The following is a 23,304-nucleotide window of genomic DNA, read 5'->3' as shown; positions in this document are numbered from 1 at the left end:
TAGTACCCTTGCATTCTACACCATCACTTCCTGAGCCTGATTGAGTATTTTGCAACAATTGTTGCTCCATTCTCTGCATGTACTGCTTTTGCAACTTATTTTCTTCAATCAGTTTCTTAACTTGCTCTGTCAATGCGACTATGGCGTCACTTGTCCCGGTTGCACGTGTCTCAGGCATTTTCCGTGTGGTATACCTCACCTCACAAAAATAAAATTGTATTACCCAGAAGCAAGTTAATTCCTAGCACATCTAATGGCAAGCCATCTAGACTTACCGCATTGCCCAGTAACATGACCATAGAAGCCACACACATCACAAGTGCTTGGTACAAATTTATCGCAAGGAGGGACGTGACCTGTTAATCCACACACTAGACATTTAGATGGTACCAAGTTAACATGACTATCATTCCCATGAAACTACAATAAGTCTACAGGGCTGCTAGGCCTTTCAAATGACACTCTCACATCCTTTAACGTTACCCTCAACATGTCTAGCTACACAGAAAACATAGAGAGAAGGCAGTTGCTGGAATCACCCTATTCGGTGTTTCTCGGTTGCTCCGCACGTTGCTAGTTAAAGTTGTGGAATGGGTGCATCTGACACCACTTGTTATGTCAGATGGACATGTGTTATGACTTCTGCAGCAGACACAGTGGCTGCGCCAAAGACTGAGACGGCGTGGAGTTTTACAATTATTTATTGAGCTTTCTTTACAATTTCTCCTTCGTCGTCGCTGCCCAGCCCTGCGGATCCTTCCGCCTGGCTGCTGCTGTGTAGATTCTCCGACAATGCGTGCAATGCATGCCACCAGTGCTCCGCTGAAGTCAGGATGCCCTGTGGTTGAGATGAACTCGTCGCCGCTCGGCAGCCCAGTATGGCACCCCCACGGAGCCGCGTCGACGTGAGGTCAGCTGCCGCCTGCTGCACCAGCGGCTGGGAAGCCGTCAGTTGCGACGTCCGCGAGCTCCTGTTATGGACGGACCACGCGCTGTGGGGCCGGGTTGCCGTGGAGTCCAGGCGTCAGTCCCCTGCAGCGCCTGTGTCCAAGACAGCACTGCGGCCGGTCCTGCTGGAAGTTCTCGCTGTAGTTAGTCAGCCATGGTGCCAACCAGACTCGGACTGACCCCCAGAGCTGAAGTAGACATCTGGCAGCGAACGGATGACTCCTGCGAGCTGGAACAGATCTCCGGAATCGTCACCTACGAAGAGTGAACATTTGGACACGGACCACGTCCGTCCTCAGATCCGAACTGCTTCCTAATGGCTTCTGTCCGTGGCTGCCTGCGCTCCACTATTTGTATCTGGCAGGAGGACATTTTTTACCCTCGGTGACAGCTTCTTGTTATTACTCCCGCAGTATATTGCAGCGTAACTTAGCGTGCTGGCCTCACTTCCCTTACTCAGCACTCTCCAGGGTTCGCTCGGCGCTCAGTCTGCATGCGTCCTTGAGCCAGCCAGTTGGTAGACTGCAACTGTCAGCAAGGCTATCTGTGCCGCGCCTACTTCGCAATGCCGCGATCGCCGGCTGCCTCTGTTTTGCCATTCTCCACTGTGTGAAGCAACGCTTACTACACGTGGCCGCAACACATCATTGTATGACAACTTTGTGTCATCCGCAACCAGTATTATCCATCCCTGTGTTCACCAATTAAATGCAACAGGCCTGGAACTTCATACCATAAACTGACATCTGGCACCTGTACAACACAATGTATGCACATTTGCATGCTTGCCATCAACATTCAGGCAGTTACGCCAGTTATTAATGTATCGGCATGTCACCTTTGCAATGGCTTATCTTATGCTTATGTTAACTTGTGATGTTAATCCCTTACACATGCCCAGCACACATTCGAAAATTTCATTACTCTACATTAATTATTTTTTGGTTTTGTGATATTTTTTCCATCTGTGTATATCTTGACATTCTGTGATCAGTCTTATGGAGAAAGCCTTTGATGACACCTCATTATCCATGCTAGGGGAAGTTTTAAATTTTGCACCAACACCCAAGCATGTGCCAGTCATTGATGTTATAAATTCTGTTGAACAGGCTGTTAAACTACCTCTTGCTGCTGCAGAGATGGTTAGGAGGGAAGCGTGTAGTTTGTTGATTGGGGCACATTCACCTAAGAGCAATGTACCAACAGCTGAGAGAGCTGCTCTTCATTCATTCAGAGTGGATCCAAATATTGTTATTTTACCATGAATAAGGGTACAATGCTACAATGATTTTGGACAAACAATATTACATTCAAAAGATGTGGTGTTTATCATCTGATTCAGCGTTTTGCGGGATTGGTACTGAACTTACAAAAAGTGTTTAGGGAAACACTACTTATCTCCTGAAGGAAAGTTCCTTGTCACAGGAGATTATTGGGTCTTAATTCTTATTGTCCCTCCACCCCTCCCCTCTCTCAGGTTATGCAACTTTCTGAAGATCCGCAAGGAACGTGTTCATCTTAGGCCTGTTGTAAGTAACATTGGTGCTCTGACAGATTGTGGAACAAAACCGCTTGCTGTTTTGTTGAGTGTACTACTAGGTTGGTGTGAGCATCACAGTAAGGACTTTGTGGATTTCTTTTGTTCATTAGAAAGACTGCGTTTGAATTACTCTGTTATTGTAGTAAGTTATGATGTGGTCTTTCTCTTCACTCATGTTCCTCTATCTAATTTGTTATGATTCAGTGAGTTTAGGTTTGGTGTTGAGTTAACAAATCTATTTTCAGTTTATTTATGGCAAACTTCTAGGAGTGTGCCTTACAGTTACTGGCATTGAAACTTGCTGCTTTATTTTTTTTAGGTACTAGGGGAAATTTTTGTTTGTTGTTTGGCCTCGTAGTAGTAAGAATTTAAACAGTTTTATAGAATATCTGAATTCAATCCACTGGAGTATTCATTTCAAGATGGAGATGGAAAAGGGTGGCTGCTTCACTTTTTTGATGTGTTAGTCACGAGGAAGGCTGATGGTACATTGTGACATGCCATTTATTGGAAGCCATCTTGGGGGTACTTTGTATCTTAGTTGACAGAGCCCATGTCATCTCAGATCCTGCAAGTTTGTCAGCTGAGTTAACTCATTTTCTGTCAGAATGCGTATAGTGAAAGACAGGCCAGACAAGCTGTGTGCTGTCAACCAACCATGCACCAGGTGGTTACCTATGTCTACAGCCTTTTTGTCTTACACAGGAAGCATTTCCAAGAGAATTTGTCATATTTTGTGGAAATTTGATCTGAAATGTGTTTTTTGACCACCATCTAAGATAAGGGCCCTAGAAGGATCTGTAAAGGGTGACACTGCTTTCCATAAGGCAGCTGTCTGTCATTCCTGCAGTTTTTTAGGGTCATATATTGGTCAGACTCTCAGGACAAGGAGAACAAGTGTACTGAGCATGAGCATTACACACACTTATGCTCAATCTGCCTTTGCAAACATTGCCTTGGCACCAGTCATCCTATGGAATATAATGATATGGAGATTCTAGCATGCAGTTCCAGCCATTGGGACAGTGTTATTAAGGGTGCAAACCAAAGTTTTAAATTCCCTTGCATGGCACTTCCTTCCTGCATTTGTACCTTGAAAATAACAGATTTGTGTACCTGTCACAATATCAGTGGTTGTCATAAGACGTATACCGACTACATTCCCGTAAATTATCAAAACTGTAATAGTTATTAATTATTTGCTATTTTTCCAGTAAATAAATCTTCTCAGTACTGTAACTTATCACATTCATCACCTCCACAGCATATCTGCGTGTCCACAGAACCATTTTTTTCTTCCTCTTTAACATGGTGTATTGAACTTTGCAGTAGCCATAATAGTTTGCACTGCATGTTTGCAAACTTGCACAATACATCTATTCCTTTGTGCTTGCTACTGGCTGGATCTGACATCACATCAGGAGAGCATTCAGTACTGCATGGCCCAACTGTGCTGTCCAGTGCTGCCATGCCTACCACCCACTGTCAGAGGCTCGCCTGCCTGGCCCCCATGCCACAGTACATGCAGACCAAACGCCATATCCAATAAGAATCAAATACTGATACTCAGATATATTGTGTGTCATGCCACATACTCTTATCATTTTTAAACCTCATGTAGAATTAGAATATTCACTTTGTTGAGCTGTATTGTCACATTGAAGAAGGTGTAATTAGATGAACGATGAACACTAACTTCACTTAACGAAGTTTTATTCAGCACTTGCACATACAAGAGTGCAGAGCGAACTGCCTCCGACCAGAGCTCATACGGTATATATACAGTTACAGAACATTCCAGTACAATGATTCTAGATATTTATGAATATTTCTTGAATGTTATCGAACTGAATATGGAAATTAAAATTTTACGATTCAGGTGAGTTTTGAACTCACGACCCTCCATTCAACAGTCCAGTATCATCACCGTTACACCACAGTGATGATGCTACTCAACTTCTTCTGCAGCATTGCTCCCTTTTTAAGAGAACAGCGTCTTGGTGTTAACATCCTCCTAGTCCGGGAACGAGTCATTGGTCCTGCGTACTCCAACTCCTGACGACTGATGTTTGCCCTGGCGGTGATCTTCTTAGAACTTCTCTTGCTCCTACGTTCTTCATCACCTTTCAGCTTGTTGCCTGGCACTGGAGCTTCGAATTTACTCTGGGTTGCGGGATCCTTATAGGGCTTCATTCGAAGGACTTGGACCGTATCTCTGATCTTTCGTCGTCTTGTGTCGGGCTCAAAATCTTCAACCTCATAAGTAATGTCAGACAACTGTCTTACAACCTTATAAGGTCCAAAGTAGTGCCTGAGGATCTTCTCAGAGAGACCAACCTCCCGAGTAGGAGTGAAGATCGAGATGTCACCAGGCTGGTAGACGACAGGGCGGTGACTCGTGTCATGCCTTCGGCGATCATTTTCTTGAGCCTGCAGTGTGCAGGGTCGAGCTGACTGCTGAGCTTCTTCAGCTCTGGTTAACATGTGGCCAATGTAGTTGTCGTCCATGTCATCAGGATGTAACGGAAACACAGTGTCCATTGTCATTGTCGCTTCACGCTCATGCAACAGGAAAAATTGTGTAAATCCTGTGGTGTCTGGTTTGGCGGCGTTGTAGGCAAACATCATGAAAGGTAGCACCTCATCCCAGTTGCTCTGCTCAACATTGACGAACATTGATAGCATGTTGGCCGAGGTCTTATTAAGGTGTTCAGTAAGCCCATTAGTTTACAGATGGTAGGCAGTCGTCATGTGGTGAGTAATGTTGGACCAATGGTTTATCTCTGTCACAAGATTCAATTGAAAATCTTTCCCTCGATCTGTAATTAATGGCTTTGGGGCACCCTGTTTTAATACAATGTCCCCCACAATGAATTTGGCTACCTCGAATGATTTGGCTGTTTTCACGACTTTTGTAATGGCATAGCATGTCAGATAATCAGTGCAAAGAATAATCCATCTATTGGCACTAGCAGACATTGGAAATCGTCTGAGGAGGTCAATCCCAAAATGCTGGAAAGGCGTTTTGGCTGGTGGAATTGGTATGAGTTGGCCAGGTAGTTTCAGAGGACTGCCTTTTTCCTCTGGCACACTCAACAGTGCGACACATAGTGACGGACACTGCTATATAAACCTGATCAGAAAATTCTCTTGCAAATCCTATTGCATGTCTTAAGAAAACCTAAATGACCGGCCTCAGGTGTGTCATAGAATTACTGTAGAACATCTAAGCGCATGTGTTTAGGAATCACTGGTTCAGCGAGACAGTCACTATCTTTATCAAAGTCTTGATGGTCTTGCACAGGGTTTCTTGAGAGATAGTTTGACATCTTGGTGTTTTCTTCCACTTTTGTACACTATGGTAATGTCATACTCTTGAAGACGTAGTGCCCACCTGGTGAGTCGTCCTGTTGGATCCTTAAGACTTGTCAACTAACAAAGTGAGTGATGGTTTGTAACAACTGTGAATGGCCTTCCGTAGAGATACTGTCTAAATTTGCACATGGCCTAGATCACAGCAAGACATTCTCTTTCTGTAGTTGGGTAGTTTCTCTCAGCTTTTGTAAGTGTCCTAGAAGCATAGGCTATAACCTTCTGTTTTCCATCCGAAATTTTCACCAGAACAGCAACGATCCCATGCCCACTGGCATCTGTGTGTAGTTCTGTAGGTGCTCTCTCATCATACAGACCAAGTACAGGATCAGTCGTCAGAGCTTTTCGCAGCACATCGAAAAGAATCTTGTTGAGCACCACCCTAGGTAAATTTAACATCGACTTTTAACAACTCTAGGAGTGGCCTGGCTTTGATACAAAAGTCTTTGATAGAATGACAGTAATAAGAACATAATCCAAGGAAGCTTCTCACATCTCTAATGCTTTTAAGAATAGAAAATTCTGTTATAGATCTCACCTTTTCTGGGTCTGGCCACACACCTTCATTTGACACAAAGTGTCCAAGTATTTTGATTTCTTTTGCTGCAAAGAGACACTTTCTTGGATTAAGTTTCAGTCCGCCTTGTTGGAGACACTTAAGAATGGCCCTCAGTCTATTTATGTGTTCATCACATGTCTCTGAGAACACTATAATGTCATCTAAATAACAAAGACACATCGTACACTTCAGGTGACTTGGAAGATTATCCACCATCCATACAAAAGTTGCTGGTGCATTACACAAACCAAACAGCATTACCTTAAACTAATACAGGCCCTCAGGGGTGATGAATGCAGTTTTCTCACAATCAGCCTCATCTACTTCGATTCGCCAGTATCCCGAGTACAAGTCCATGGTTGAGAAAAACTTAGCCCCCTTGACAATCTAGCATATCGTCAATTCGTGGAAGAGGGTAAACATCCTTTTTAGTTATCTTATTAAGCTTCCTGTAATCAACACAAAATCACCAGCTGTCATCCTTCTTCCTGTTGAGAACACTTGGTGACAATCATGGTCTCTGCGAGGGCTGAATGATGTCATTCTTCATCATTTTCCCTACCTCGTTGCGAATTATTCGACGTTCCGTTGCTGACACACGGTATGGACTCTGGCTTATTGGTTGATGGTCTCCAGTGCTAATCTGATGCTTCACAGTCGATTTGTCAAATTTGCTCTTCACCTGTGGATTGAAGCAGTCAGAGAACTCCTGAAGAATGGGAAGTAGCTTCTTCTGTTGTTCCTTAGTGAGATCCTTAGTGAGCTAGAAGATCTTGTCTCATAGTGGTAGTGCTAATTTCGCCCACAGACTCGACGTGGAAGGTTTCTATGATGTTCAGCTGTTCTGCAATTAACGGCTCAGCGTTTGCTATGCACATGCATCTTGCAAGGATCTGTGGTTCTTGGCAACAGTTAACTATCCACAATTCACCGAATCCATTCTTAAACAAGATGACAGAGGCTGGGATGACCAAGTTATTCTTCAGTGGTATGCTTCTCTTACATTCCACTACAAGATCCATGGGTTGATGCATGGCATGACACATGACAGTTACCTTTCAAGCACTGACTGCAGGAATGATCACTTCATCCAGCACACATAGTCTCCACACACTCGAATGCGCATCTTCCTGTCCACAGTATCTCATCTCATCTAGCATAATCTTTGAGCGACCACAATCTGTAATTGCCTGAGAAGCTTTCAAAAAGTCCCATCCGAGAATGATGTCATGACTACGCTCTTGTAAGACGATGAATTCTAAGAGCTGTGTATGTCCACTTATACCCACACGAATGACACATCTTCCTGTAGGTTTTACATATATCCCATTAGCCACCTTCAGCATAGATGTTTTGTTGTCGACGAAAACGGTTTTCTGCAACTGGCGACAGTACTTCTCCGAAATGACTGAATATGATGCTCCAGAGTCCACAAGAGCTTGGGCTGGTCGGCCATCCATGAGGATATTGATGTAGTTTACTATCATTTTTGTAGTGAATGATGGTGGAGGATTTTTTTCTTCGGCGGCCTCACCTCCAAGGAAGGTCGCACCCTTTAGTTTTCCAGGTTGCGACGACTAGGTGATCGGCTGTAGCTTCTAAACGGCAATGGAGACCTTGATCGGCATGTTGGGGAGTGTCCTCTCCAGTGGCTAGCTTGCTGCGGTGGTGACCTACGTTGTCCTGCACCCAAATCTTCTTGTTCATTTTCGTTGTCCCGGAGTTGGTGTCGGCTAAGGTTGGTCCACTGTCTTCTGGCGCAGGTGTCATCAAATATCCGCCGCCTTTCTCGACATTAGCGCACCACATGTCCCGGTCGTCTGCAGTGGTTAGTTATCTTGAGTCCTCGTGACATCAGTCTTCCTTGGTGCCCAAACAGCTTCCTCATGCGGCATTGTAGGAACGTAACTTTGCCTGGGTCTTGACTTTTTCACCGTTTTGAAGGGAAATGAATAATGAGAGATTGGGTTCAATGTCTGTTCCACTTACTCACTAATGACCTCTTGAAGCGTCTCGGTTTTTTGCTTGCTGTGCAATCCAAGTGCCTTCTGAACTTCCTCTCTCACTATCTGACAAAGAACACTTGTGAAATCAGTTTCTTACTCCATCACAGACATCGATATGATGCTTGGAAGTCGTTCAAACTTCTTGCGTGTAATTCTTTTTTGATGCATTGTCTCAATATACTAGCACCATTTTATGAAGTTGTCTGCTGTTGAAACCTCCTTCAGGAGTAGGGCTTTATACATGTCCTCGGCAACACCCTTCATGAGATGTACAACCTTATCTTCCTCCTCCATTCTAGGATCCACCATTTTACACAGCTCCAAGACATCTCGAATGTAGGATGCTGTAGTTTCTCCTGGACGATGTGCCCTGCACTTTAATTTATCTTGAACCTTGCACTTCTGTCATCGTGTGTCGCCGAAATACTTACGAAGTTCCGCCTGGAATACTTCCCAGCTTGTGAACTTCTCCTCGTTGTTCTCATACCATTGCTTGGCAGTGCCCTCCAAGTAGAAAAATACATTAGCCAAACACACGGTTTCATCCCGTTTGTTAAATTTGGCTATACGCTCGTATACCTTGAGCCAATTGTTTGGGTCTTGGCTATTGTCACCAGAGAACCCGGAAGGATGTCTCATGTGGTGGCACACAGTTGCTGTCATCGTAATGTCCTCTTCTGTCTCCAATAGATTGCGATTTGTTGAATATGGTTCGAACTCGAGTTTCTTGCCACATAAATGGCGGCTCTGTCGTGGCCTGATGGGAGCCATTGTGTCGTTGATAATGTGCACTGTCACAAGTTCCAATACACGGTTAGTCCACCAGAATAATGTCACGTAGAAGAAGGTGTAATTAGGTGAATGACAAATACTAACTTCACTTAACAAAGGTTTATTCAGCACTTGCACATACAAGAGCATGGAGCGAACTGCCTCCAGCCAGAACACATACGATATGTATACAGTTGCAGAACATTCCAGTACAATGATTCTTGATATTTGTGGATATTTTAAAATTTTACACTTCAGGTGAGTTTTGAATTCATGACCCTCCATGCGACAGTTCAGTATCATCACTTCTACACCACAGTGATGGTGCTACTCAGCTTCTTCTGCGGCAGTATCATGCTGCATGAAATTTTAACTTCTTAAAGTTCATAAAAGAGACACCTTACTGTCATACAGCAGTGATTAGCAGGGAACAGCAGCTGGGTACTAGAATGATGTAGCATATGAAGAGGCCATAGGTAGGGCAATGCCTATGAAGTGGCAATATCTCATTGTTTCAGAACAACATAAATATTAGGAAGGGCAGAATTTAAACTAAGATTAGTTGTACTGTGCACATGACTCATCCAGGAAACTAATATGCAATCTCTGAAATTATATCACCACATTATTCAGTTATTACTCAATAAAACTAATGAACTTGAAATTCTCTTAAAAATACAAACACAGTGGCATATCGAAAATTTGTACCTCAGAACATTGTCTCAAAAACTGCAATAATTCAACTTCTTTCATCGAGAGGCATTAAATTTGGTAATAATTATTATATAAATAAGTTAAAGCGGGGTGGAGTGGGTATCTTTATTTAACGTAACATTGAATTCATTACTTCATCAAAGTTCAGAGAACTTTGTGTAGAGAAAGATTAAAACTAGCTGTAGTAAAAGTCACCACAATTAATTTGATAGTTTCCACTATCAATCATTCCTGAGCGGGCAACTTCATATTGTTCTGTAACAGACTTTTATTTATTTATGTATTTATTCACCCAGTAATAATCTTAGAGTGATATAGGTTTGATAGGATAGGGCTTGGCCTGGTGTTGAACAAAATATGTAAATGTGATATAACTTATATAACACAGTGATACTCTCATTAGAATAACATCTGATTCAAGAGCATCCTTGGACAAAATAACTGTAAATGAGGATGAATACAGTACAACATTGTAGCTGTTCGATGTATTACCTATTCTGTGAGCACCTTGCACAGGTATTAAAGATCAGTATAAATTGTAATGTACCATGCTGAACTACAATCACTTGTAGAATCTTAAGTGAGAAAAATATTAGGTCTTTTGATAGTTTACTGGATGGAGAAAAGTGGACACAAGTGCATGAAATAAATTTCTTAAATGAAAAATTTAGCTTTTTCGTAGAGACGTTACCAAACCATTTCTAGACTGCATTTCCCTTGAAAACTGCAGTTAGGAAAAACAATACTCGTACATTAATAGGTGATAGTGGGCTAAAGAACCTCCTACTAGAAGAAAGGACTACTCAACAAAATGTGTAAGTAACCCAATTCATCATCTGAACTACATGCTTACTAAAAAACATATATTGATATACAAAATAAGTTAATAAAACTAGTTAAAAGAATGAACAGCAGTGGTTGTGTAAATACCTCAATGAATGAAATAAAAGCCATGCATAGTGGGATCTTATAAAATGGTGACTGGGAAAAATAATAACACAAATATTACATTTACACATAACAGTAATAAGATGAGCAGTCCCCTAAGTCACAAACTGTATCTTCTTTAACAGAATAGGGAAAAAATGGCACAACAGAATTTTAAAATGAAACTTGCATTTATCATATAAAACTAGAATGATGTTCCAGGTGAATGTTTCTAGTTCTGTCACCAAAGCTGAGGCTACAGAGCAATAACGGAAGTAAAAAGCTGATATTCAACAAACACTGATGGTAGATCTGTGATAATTTTAAAGAAATTTCTCAATAATAATAATAATGCCATTGACACACTTGTGCAACTCTGCAAACTGGCATTTCTCCTGAGTGAAAGCAGCTAGACTCACTCCAGCATTCAAAAAGACTATATGAGCATTGGTATTTCCTCAAGTGTATTTATAGTTATAAAGAATATTACGCATAAAAACCTGATAACTTTTGTAGATACGAATGATATACTGTCTGCGTCCCAGTTTGGACTCAGAAGGGCAAAATCAACACAAATGGCAATATACAACATATAACTACCTCATTATCACACTGAATCTGACGGGCAATAAACAATCAGTAACATGTATATTTTTAGACTTGTCAAAAATTTTCTGATATTGTTGAACACACAAACTTTCTTGCTAAGATTGAACATAGTGGCATGTAGGGCCACACCAACAAGCGGGTCAGTTCTTTCATTTGTAACTGGAAGTAACTGACATCAGTAACTAAGGTACACTGATTAGAAGTCCAAAGCAGCCACTGAAGCACTGTCAAGTGAGCGCAAACTAAAATATGTGGTACTGTATGGCTCAGTGATGGGACCCATTCTCTTTGTCTTATATATTAATGATATGTATCTAAATGTGGGTCATCTTATTTTCTAATGATACAATTCCACTTAATGGCAGGACTGATTATGGATTACAACAATCTGTAAACTATGCCACAAAGAAAAGCAGTTGGGAAAATGATAACCAGTTAATCGTAAATAGCAAGAAGACTGTCATATTGAATTTTCATGTCCATCAACATAGGATCCACGTAAACCTGTCGTTACAATTAAGAATGAATGAACGACTGCTAACTATCTAGAAGCAAAACCCCTTAAGTGCACTCAGGGAGTGGGGAGTGGGGGGGGGGGGAGATAATGATTCACCAAGAAGAAATTATCAGAATGGGACAGAAAACAGTAGATGTGATGTGCACGTACAGACAAACAAATGGTTACAATTTTAGAAAAATCTGGTGATGTATTCAAGAGAAAGAACTTCCAAACTGAGCAAGTTGGTAACATGTTGTTCCACCTCTGGCCCTTCTGAAAGTAGTTATTTGGCTTGGCATTGATTGATATAGTTGGTGGATGTCTTCCTGAGGTATATTGTGCCAAATTGTGTCCAATTGGCACGGTAGATTGGCAGAATCCTGAGTTGGCTGGAGGACCCTGCCCGTAAAGCTTCAAATGTTCTGAGTTGTGTAGAGATCCACTAACCATTTTGATCGAGGTAGTATTTAGCAAGCATGAAGACAAGTAGTAGAAACTCACTATCTTGGTGAAATGTAAGCCCTGTATTGCTTGCCATGAAGGGCAACAAAATGAGGTGTAGAATACCATTGGCATACTGCTATGCTGTAAGGGTGCTGTGGATGGCAACCACACGGGTCCTGCTATGAAAAGAAATGACACCACAGACCTTCACTCCTGATTTTCAGGCTGTGTGGCAGGTGACAGTCAGGCTGGTATCCCACCATTGTCCAGGACACATTTTCACTGCTCATCGGGGCTCAATTTGAAGTGGGACTAATCTCTGAAGACAGTACTACTCGAGTCAATGATATTCCAGGGTGGAGATATGTCTGTAGACCCACTGAACAGCGTTGGGGTATCTGCCTAATTGTTGCCTGCCATGTGGCCCGACAGTCAGGAGCGATGGTCTTGGGTGCCATTTCTTTTCATTGCATGACCCCTTTGGTTGTCATCTGTGGCAACCTTACAGCACAGCAATACAGTGCTGATATTCTGCACACCATTTTGTTGCCCTTGATAGCGAGCCATCCTGGGCTTATATTCCAGCAAGATGATGCCCACCCCCACACGGGAAGAGTTTCCACTCCATGACTTTGTGCTTGCTAAAGCAAGGCCAGCAAGGTCACTGGACCTTTCCCCAGCTGAGAACATTTGGAGCATTATGGGGAGGGTCCACTAACCTGCTCGAGATTTTGACAATTGAACATCCCAATAGAACAGAATTTGGCCCAATATCTCTCAGGAGGACATCTAACAACTCTGTCAATCAATGCCAAGCTGAATAACTGCTTGCCTAAGGACCAGAGGTGGACCAATGCATTATTGACCTGCTCAGTTTGTAAAGATCCTTCTCTTGAACAAATCATCCAAATTTTCTGAAATTTGTAATCATTTGTTGTCTCTACATGTACATCACATCTGTTGTTTTGCGTCCCATTTGGACAATTCCTTCATGGTGCATTTGCTTTCTTTCTTATCGTAGAGTGTATGTGGCTGGAAGATTACCTGAAATGGGTTAAGCATATTGAGCACATCATATTGTAAAGTAACTGTCACTGTACTGTGTTGTTGAAGGTCCATACAACCCCTCTGCTGGGCATGAGATTATGTCACAATTAAAAAAAGAAAAAATAGCAAATGAGGTGTAGATTCTTGTTATCCTTGTGCAGGACACTGAGCATGCAGCAGCAGTTTCTCACTGATAATGTTTGCATCCTTAGCTGTTGTGGGGTCTCTTGGTTTCTGATGGCTAGTAGACAGATCCATAGATGTTTTCTCTATTTATATTGTGGCTGCCTCTGGATCACGGGGTCCCGGGTTCGGTTCCCGGCCAGGTCATGGATTTTCTGTGCCCGGGATTGGGTGTTTGTGTTGTCCTCATCATTTTGTCATAATTTGGGAAAGAGGCAAGATTTGGCTGTGAAAAGATTGGAAATTTGTGCAGGAGCTGATAACCACACAGTTGAGCACCTCACACACCAAATATCATCGTCATCATCATCACTATTTATATCTTTAGGGCATCATGATATTTCAGTGGCCACCCTGTTCTTGTACTTCACGATTTCTGGCTGCTTGGCAAGTATGTAAATCTCACCAAATTTTGTTTTCTTGTCACAAAATTTCTGGCATTCTGCCACCACCGACTAATTGTGCTGCCCAAGCTGAAAGTAAGTTTCCTGCTTCCAGAGGCATGTTGTTACTGTCCCACCAGCTTCACCTGCGTAGACTTCTCCACACTCACAGTCTACCATGTACGTGGCCTCATTGTGTACTGTGTGTCAGAGGAGCCTGAATACCCCTTTGACTCTGTAAAATTGGGAAAATAAGTAGTTGTTTTATTGGTAACATTACTTTGTGGATCACACAGCATTATTGTCAGTATTGTTTTTTAATTGATTGCTTCAGTTGTGGTGCCTGGCTGATGAAACTGTACACAGTTACATTGTCAAGGATCAATTAGCGACCTGCGTGACAGTGTATGAAACTTCCAAGTCAGGGAAAATAATGCCAAAGAAAATGAGTGTGTTTGGAAATTGCTTTGAGAAGGCGTTACTTCATAAAGCAACTCTGCTTGGTTACTGGAAGTGTGGTTTTGTTTCAGGCAATGTTAGATACAGATCATACAGTGGATACAAAGAAATGGAAAAGGAAATATTAGCCTCTGTCACTCACAGAGCAGTCTGCAATGGACTCCAGCCACAGAAGAATACCAGATCATCTGTGCATGAATACATTACAAAAGATTTGAAAATTAAAGGATTTAGACTTGTGTTTGTAAAATAATTACCTCAGAACGACGTGGAGCAGCATTTCGCAGCCTACTGTGCATTGTTGGCACATTTTTCAAATGTCTTGTCTCATTGAGTAGTGTTATTTGCTGGTAAATTCAATGGACATTATGGGAACATAGCACCGTACCTAATTAAAAGTCCGTGCAATTGAAACAACAAAAACATAAAAGTACCAGCTTGTGAAAAGACAATGTTTCTGTACCCATTAACAGAATGTGAAGTTAGAAATGCTATTAATAAATTAAAAAATAAAATGTCTTGTGGTATTGATGGAATTCCATACAAGGTAATCAAACATAGTTCTACCGGTATAGATACTCACCTAACTGACATTATTAATACTTCTTTCAGAACAGGGGTGTTCCCATCAAAACTAAAACTCTCCATAATAAAGCCACTTCACAAAAAGGATAGTACAGCTGACATAAATAATTATAGGCCAGTGTCATTATTGTCAAGTTTTTCTAAAGTAATTGAAAGAGTAACGTATGAAAGGCTAGCTGACTTCCTGTATAAAAATAAAATACTAATGCTCAGAATGGGTTTAGAAAGAACATATCCACAGAAACAGCAGTCTTTCAGTTCATGAAAATGGTCCTAAATGCCTTGGACAAGAATTAATTAAGCTGTGAGATATTGTTAGATTTATCTAAAGCGTTTGTTCTAATCAGCCATGACTTACTGCTTATGAAACTAGAATTTTATGGAGTCCAGGGACTTGACTTCAAATGGTTCAAGTCTTATCTCACTGATAGACAACAGAAAGTACAAATATGTCATGAAGGCAAAGAGTATATTGCCCCAGGGCCCTGTGTTAGGCCCTGTGTTGTTCTTGGTGTGTATACACGATTTGCCAAACCATTTGACAGTTACATAAATGGTGATGTTCACTGATGACACTAGCATTTTCATAAATGGATACTCCGAGGATAATCTGCAGCAAAGTGTCTCTAGGACAATAAATGACACAGGAAGATGGTTTAGCGATAATGCTTTGATCATAAATAAGGTATTGATGAATTTCAGTAATATTAAAAGTAAAGCTAGGAGAAGAGTAAAAGCTGAGTTAGGGAAATATTTTATAGCACAAGCTCCATACACGAAATTCCTAGGTATGTGGGTGGATGAGCACTTGAGATGCAAAATGAATCTAGAACTTTTGACTAAAAAACTACATAAATGGTGCTGTGTGCTAAGAATGCTTCGGGACTGTTGCAACGCTGAATCATTGCTGTGTGCTTATTATGCTTATATCAACAGTTTGCTTAGATATGGTGTGATCTTCTGGGGAAATACAGGTATGGCAAAACAGGCTTTCAAACTTAAAAAAAGGGCTATTAGAATAGTTAAAGGGGTTCCCTGTAGAGTGTCATGCAGGTAAATATTTAAAGAATTTAAAATAATGACTCTTCTTAGCTTATACATCAATGAATGTGCCTGCTTTCTGAAAACTCACCAGGAATTTGCAACATGAAATAATCAGGTTCATAACCATGAAACAAGGAACAGAGATGATTTTCACAAAGACACCCACAAAGAAGTGTTCTACCAAAAAAGTGTTAAGTACCAGCCCAAAATACTTTTTATTGCTTTGCCCGCTACAATAAAGAAAATTAAAGAATTTCATAAATTCAAGGTAGTCCTTAAACAATTTTTACTAATACATAGTTTTTATAACATTGAAGAATCTCTGAATATGGAAAAGTAATATTATTTATATATACTGACATAAAATATTTTTGTTTATTATCCAAGTTTTTGAAACAAATTAAATAAAAGAAATTATATTGTAATTGACTACATCGATACAATGTATATTGTTAATGGATTAATAAAGAGATTGATAATTGATATATCACAGTTAAATCAGGAGATATTTATTCTTCTGGTCAAAAGAAAATCCCTGTTATGTGCAAAAGCTGGGAAAGAACCCACCTTATGTTACATATAGGACTGTTCAAAACAAACTTTTTTGAAGGAAAAGAGAATGGAAATTCTTATTTGACCAGGTGAAAAATAAGTTTAATAACTCATCTCGAAGATGAGGGAATCGTGCATCTTGTGTAGCTACAGCAGGATGGATCTCCAGCACACTATGCTATGCGGTATGTGAGTTCCTTTATGAACATTTTTGATGCCACTGGATGTGGTGTGGTTCAGCGACGTCTCCAGCTCCATTGAAGTAGCCACCATGAAGCCCCGGACCAAATCACAGCAGACAAATCATAATGTGGAGTAATCAAGTGACTCAGTACTGGTGTAAGATTAATGAGGAATTATGCAAAATTCGATGAGTAAGCCTTTTGAAGCATGACTCCTGAGATACTCCGCAATATATCAAAGAGGACTTAGTGACACACAACTCTCTGTGCAATGTGCAGTCGTGCACATACAGATTTGCTGGATACATGGTTTTTATATGGAAGTAGTCCAGTATGCAGTATAGAAGTAAGGGTACGTATCAAAAACACTTTAGAGCATCTGTCTTGTCCCTTCTGAAGCCTAACATATTCTGGATCTTACAGAGAAATAGAAGATGGGTTGGAGATCAAACTGGCAAACATGTTTTCCTATTTGGTCACTGACATCTTTCACACTAAACAAATGTGCATAAAGAAAATAGAATTTGGTGAGACTTGTGACTTGCCAAACAGCCATAGATGATGCAGATTCCAGTCCTTCCATGACAGGAAACCAGACTAATAAACTTTCCCACTCCATCCACTACAGTAAACCAATGAAATCAGTAGTTTTTTAAGGCAACATAATGACGTGCATAGTAGAAGGGTCATGACAAAACTGTAAATAAATCCTCAAAAACACCCTTTGCCAGTAGACCTAGAGGAAGGTGACTACAAATGATGCAACTGTAATGTGAGTTAATGTTATATTAATGAGAGATGGTTATTTTTTAAGAACTCTAAAATATTACAACAATATGGAAACAATTACGAGTGCCTATTGTGCCTATATTCAGTCACACACAAATTGTGATATGATATTCTGGGGCACTTTCCACTCTCACTCAGTACTCTAAGAATGCACAAGGGGTCAGTGGAATAATGAGTGTAAATAAAATATGCGAATTATGCAAACATGATTTCACATTGCTTGTCGTGCGTCCTCTGACATGTTTTCACATCAGAGCAATAAGTCTAAAGTGCATTTCATTGATGAAGACAAATCATTGCAAAGAAACCGTGACATTCACAAACACAATACCAGACTGAACAATAGTCTCCCTGTAACTCACACCAGTAGTACACAGTGCCAGAAGAGCACATTTAACCTGGGTTTGCAACTTTTTAACAAACTCCCCAAAAACTTCAAACCATCAGGTATATAAAAGGTTTTAAAAAAATCTGTATTGTCACATTTACAGTGCCACTGCTTCCACTCAGGCAGTGAATTTAAGGGCTTGTACAGTATTGCTGCATGTTCAATTTCCTATCCACAGTTCACTTAAATATTCAAGCTGAGTACTGATAGAATTGTAATAAATATTTAATTCTTGTATTAGTTACTGATAGAATTATAATAAATATTTACTTCATGCTTCAGTTTAAGGAATTAATTATGCAAAAGACTGTGTACAGTTTCAGTGTATTTGGCATGTCTAATATTTGAAGCATTCATTGTTACTCTAGATAAAAAGGACTAATGAACAAAGTAATTAAAATCCCATTTACTTGTGATTTTCCAAAAATTTTGTGAATATCTGAAGTTATTCAGGTAGGGAAGGAAGACGAAAATTTAATAGTCATGGGTGACTGGAATTCGAGAGTAGGAAAAGGGAGAGAAGGAAACATAGTAGGTGGATATGGATTGGGGTAAGAAATGAAAGAGGAACCCGTCTGGTAGAATTTTGCACAGAGCATAACTTAATCATAGTTAACACTTGGTTCAAGAATCATAAAAGAAGATTGTATACATGGAAGAATCCTGGAGGTACCAGATATATTATATAATGGTAAGACAGAGATTTAGGAACCAGGTTTTAAATTGTATGACATTTCCAGGATCAGATTTGGACTCTGACCACAATCTATTGGTTATGAACTGTAGATTAAAACTGAAGAAACTGCAAAAAGGTGGGAATTTAAGGAGATGGGACCTGGATAAACTGACTAAACCAGAGGTTGTACAGAGTTTCAGGGAGAGCATAAGAGAACAATTGACAGGAATAGGGGAAAGAAATACATTAGAAGAAGAATGGGTAGCTTTGAGGGATGAAGTAGTGAAGGCAGCAGAGGATCAAGTAGGTAAAAAGATGAGGGCTAGTAGAAATCCTTGGGTAACAGAAGAAATATTGAGTTTAATTGATGAAAGGAGAAAATATAATAATGCAATAAATGAAGCAGGCAAAAAGGAATACAAACATCTCAAAAATGAGATCGACAGGAAGTGCAAAATGGCTAAGCAGGGATGGATAGAGGACAAATGTAAGGATGTAGAGGCTTATCTCCCTAGGGTTAACATAGATACTGCCTACAGGAAAATTAAAGAGACCTTTGGAGAAAAGAGAATCAATTGTATGAATATCAAGTGCTCAGATGGAAACCCAGTTCTTGAGGACAATATTGTGGAAATGGAAGAGGAGGTAGATGAAGATGAAATGGGAGATGCGATACTGCATGAAGAGTTTGACAGAGCACTGAAAGACCTGAGTCAAGACAAGGCGTCAGGAGTAGACAACATTCCATTAGAACTACTGATGGCCTTGGGAGAACCAGCACTGACAAAACTCTACCATCTGGTGAGCAAGATGTATGAGACAGGCGAAATACCCTCAGACTTCAAGAATAATATAATAATTCCAATCCCAAAGAAATCAGGTGTTGACAGATGTGAAAATTACCAAACTATCAGTTTAATGAGTCACAGCTACAAAATACTAACGCGAATTCTTTACAGACGAATGGAAAAACTGGTAGAAGCCAACCTCAGGGAAGATCAGTTTGGATTCCGTAAAAATGTTGGAACATGTGAGGCAATACTGACCTTACGACTTATCTTAGAAGAAAGATTAAGGAAAGGCAAACCTACGTTTATAGCATTTGTAGACTTAGAGAAATCTTTTGACAATGTTGACTTGAATACTCTCGTTTAAATTCTGAAGATGGCAGGGGTCAAGTACAGGGAGTGAAAGGCTATTTACAATTTGTACAGAAACCAGATGGCAGTTATAAGAGTTGAGGGGCTTGAAAGGGAAGCAGTGGTTGGGAAGGGAGTGAGACAGGGTTGTAGCCTCTCCCCGATGTTATTCAATCTGTATATTGAGCAAGCAGTAAAGGAAACAAAAGAAAAATTTGGAGTAGGTATTAAAATCCATGGAGAAGAAATAAAAACTTTGAGGTTCGCCGATGACATTGTAATTCTGTCAGAGACAGCAAAGGACTTGGAAGAGCAGTTGAACGGAATGGACAGTGTCTTGAAAGGAGGATATAAGATGAACATCAGCAAAAGCAAAACGAGGATAATGGAATGTAGTTGAATTAAGTTGGGTGATGCTGAGAGACTTAGATTAGGAAATGAGACACTTAAAGTAGTAAAGGAGTTTTGATAGGTAGGGAGCAAAATAACTGATGATGGTCAAAGTAGAGAGGATATAAAATATAGACCGGCAATGGCAAGGAAAGCGTTTCTGAAGAAGAGAAATTTGTTAACATTGAATGTAGATTTAAGTGTCAGGCAGTAGTTTCTGAAAGTATTTGTATGGAGTGTAGCCATGTATGGAAGTGAAACATGGATGATAAATAGTTTGGACAAGAAGAGATTAGAAGCTTTCGAAATGTGCTACAGAAGAATGCTGAAGATTAGTTGGGTAGATCACATAACTAATGGGGAGGTATTGAATAGAATTGGGGAGAAGAGGAGTTTGTGGCACAACTTGACAAGAAGAAGGGACCGGTTGGTAGGACATGTTCTGAGGTATCAAGGGATCACTAATTTAGTATTGGAGGGCAGCGTGGAGGGTAAAAATTGTAGAGGGAGACCAAGAGATGAATACACTAAGCAGATTCAGAAGGATGTAGGTTGCAGTAAGTACTGGGAGATGAACGAACTTGCACAGGATAGAGTAGCATGGAGAGCTGCATCATACCAGCCTCAGTACTGAAGACCACAACAACAACATCTGAAGGTGGGAGTAGACACAATCCTGGCTTTTGCTGACAATATTGTTCTTCTTGGTGACATCGTGGAGAAAGTATGCACTGATTTCTGAACAATCCAAAGAAATTTGGGCTGGTGGTGAGTGATGATTAAACCAAATATTTTGCATTATCGTGCTGTCAAGCTCCCCTTCCTTCCATGATTGATTGGAATACCTTTGAATGAGTTCAAGAATTCAAGTACGTGGGTCCGATACTAATGAAAGTGGAGTGATGAAAGATGCACATCAATCAATGGTAAACACTAATCATATGTTCTTTAGCCTGAACAATTTATTCACGTCACAACTGATATCACAGAAGAATAAGATCCAGCTGTATATGACTAGTAAGACCAGTACTTTCAAATGGTTGTGAACTTGAGCATCATCAGCAACAACTGAAGAAACAATCTGTGTCTTCGAAAAGAAGGTATTTCAAAAGATCTGTGGACCTGTCTACAGTACCATGGAAGGTAAATGGGAATGAGAAAAGATAGAAGACCTGTGCCAGTGGTTGGAAAAATGATACATTGGCCAAATATTAGGGTACAAGAGGCTGCACTAGTTGGGTCACATCCTTCAAGCTGATACATCTCTTCCATACTGCATCCTCCATTCTCAGTTTGCTGGGAAATGCCCAAGGGGACATCCAAGGATGTGATGGAAGGATCAAGTATTAACAGTCCTTAAAGTAGTGGAGCTGAGAGCAGTGGAAGCTGAAGCTGAAGACTGGCAATGATGGACTGCCATCTGCAGTAGATATCTCCTCTGTTGAGACTGACTGACCTCCATTGTCATTGTGCATTTGTAGTGTTCTTTTGTATTTTTTTTATAGATTGCTGTTTTTTTCTCCTTTTGCAGTGTGGTTATTTCTTTTTTCTGCTGTAGGCCTTAAATGCCTGTTAATGCGCTAAATGGTGATGGTGATAATGGTGGTGGTGGTGGTGGTGGTGATCTGAAGATGTGTATTGTGTGCTTGCAGACTTCTGCTTCCTGGTGGTGCTTCATATTTTACGAATACTGATGGCTATGCAGCAGCAGGAGAAATTTTGTACAATTTAACCGTTGGTTTAAATGAAAATGGTGATTATTTTCCACTTTGGAGCACATGTTTGGGATTTGAACTGATGCTATATTTAGCAGCTGGTCAAAGAGAACATCGTTGTTCCTGTTCTGCAAATGATGTTGCTCTTCCTCTAGAGTTTACACATGGTGAGTAATCTGTTAATGACCTGTTCTTGAAACTTGATGTGATCTCTTTGTTGAAATGTTGGAATTTGAAATTGTAAATGCATAGCATATTTCATTGTGACTGCTGATTGACACATTGTGCACAGTTGAGCATGATAGTTGCATTGCTGACAATGGAGCATATTCTGCGGAAATGCAAAACCATCTTTTTGAGTGAACTATCCAGTACATTACATAATTTGTGGTAAAAATGTGGACTTTTGTTAATTATGTATCTTTAGAATAAATAACACACAAATTTATTGTAGCAACAGATGTGTGACATATTGTGACAGTGTGTTCGGATGGTGTGGAGTGGGCACGAGATTCTCTTTGAAGCTGGATGTCAGTGTAACAGAAGAAAGCAGTCCATGGATATAAATGACCTTTATTGTATATTATTTACTATCATTCAGTCTTCTTGACCGTGGGTGTTCATCTCTGGGACCTTGGCAGGTGTGAAAAAACAATGCTGCAGCATCTCTTGCCACAGCTGTTTTTGTATTGCTGTCCTAGTCAGCAGCAGCGCGTACTGAGTGCCCACTGATGCTGCGTCAGTTCCTGTGGATGTGTTGTGTAACTGAGTCCATAACAGACATGGCTCTGGTGTCTACTGTTGTCCCAGGGAAGTCATCGAAGTGACAGTAGGGTGACACAGTGCCCCAAACTCTACATTGAAGGATGGACAGCTACGACTCGCTGTGTCATGTCCCAGAGGCACAGGATGGGGGAATCTTAGTTCACATGGAAAGTGACTGGATTCTGTTGAGAAGTCCCACAGTGGAGGCTGAGCACAGGGCTGCCAAGAGCCTGAGTGATCAGGTAACAGTTGAGGGTTTGAGGCCTGGTGATGATGTTGGCAGCTGTGCCAAAGCTACTGGTGTTGCCTACACAGCAGCGTCTGACACAGGGTTGGTGTCGTAATGTACCCCATCTGTCCGATGATGACTGGCTGCCCCAGTGGGTATAAGTACTGCTGTCAGGGGGCTGATTATGCAGAAGAGGTAGTACTGCCACATTCTTTCATTATGTGGAAGCTTCTCAAAGAATGGTCATTGTCCTAGGACTTGGTCATCGCCTTGCAGAAATAGAACAGAGAATTTAAGTGGCTCATTGCTGGGGGTGCTGTATCAGCATAGATCATTGACCACAGCAGTCAGTACCTGGAACGTGACACTGAGCTACAGGTACTATTTGA

The 23,304-nt window shown here is 40.8% G+C and overlaps 1 protein-coding gene across 3 annotated transcripts in view; it reads left to right on the top strand.

Moving 5' to 3' along the window:
* LOC126251815 (gamma-glutamyl hydrolase-like) overlaps positions 1 to 23,304 on the top strand; it is an 87,697-nt gene that overhangs the window by 21,523 nt on the left and 42,870 nt on the right. For all 3 annotated transcript variants that reach the window (XM_049952461.1, XM_049952463.1, XM_049952462.1), the window contains exon 4: positions 21,859 to 22,088. In XM_049952461.1, the coding sequence (XP_049808418.1) occupies positions 21,859 to 22,088 (230 nt within the window). The remainder of the gene's footprint in view (positions 1 to 21,858; positions 22,089 to 23,304) is intronic.

The sequence above is a fragment of the Schistocerca nitens genome, chromosome 4 (genome assembly GCF_023898315.1).
Source record: "Schistocerca nitens isolate TAMUIC-IGC-003100 chromosome 4, iqSchNite1.1, whole genome shotgun sequence".
NCBI classification, from domain to species: domain Eukaryota; kingdom Metazoa; phylum Arthropoda; class Insecta; order Orthoptera; family Acrididae; genus Schistocerca; species Schistocerca nitens.
This window is presented reverse-complemented; position numbering and strand designations above follow the sequence as displayed.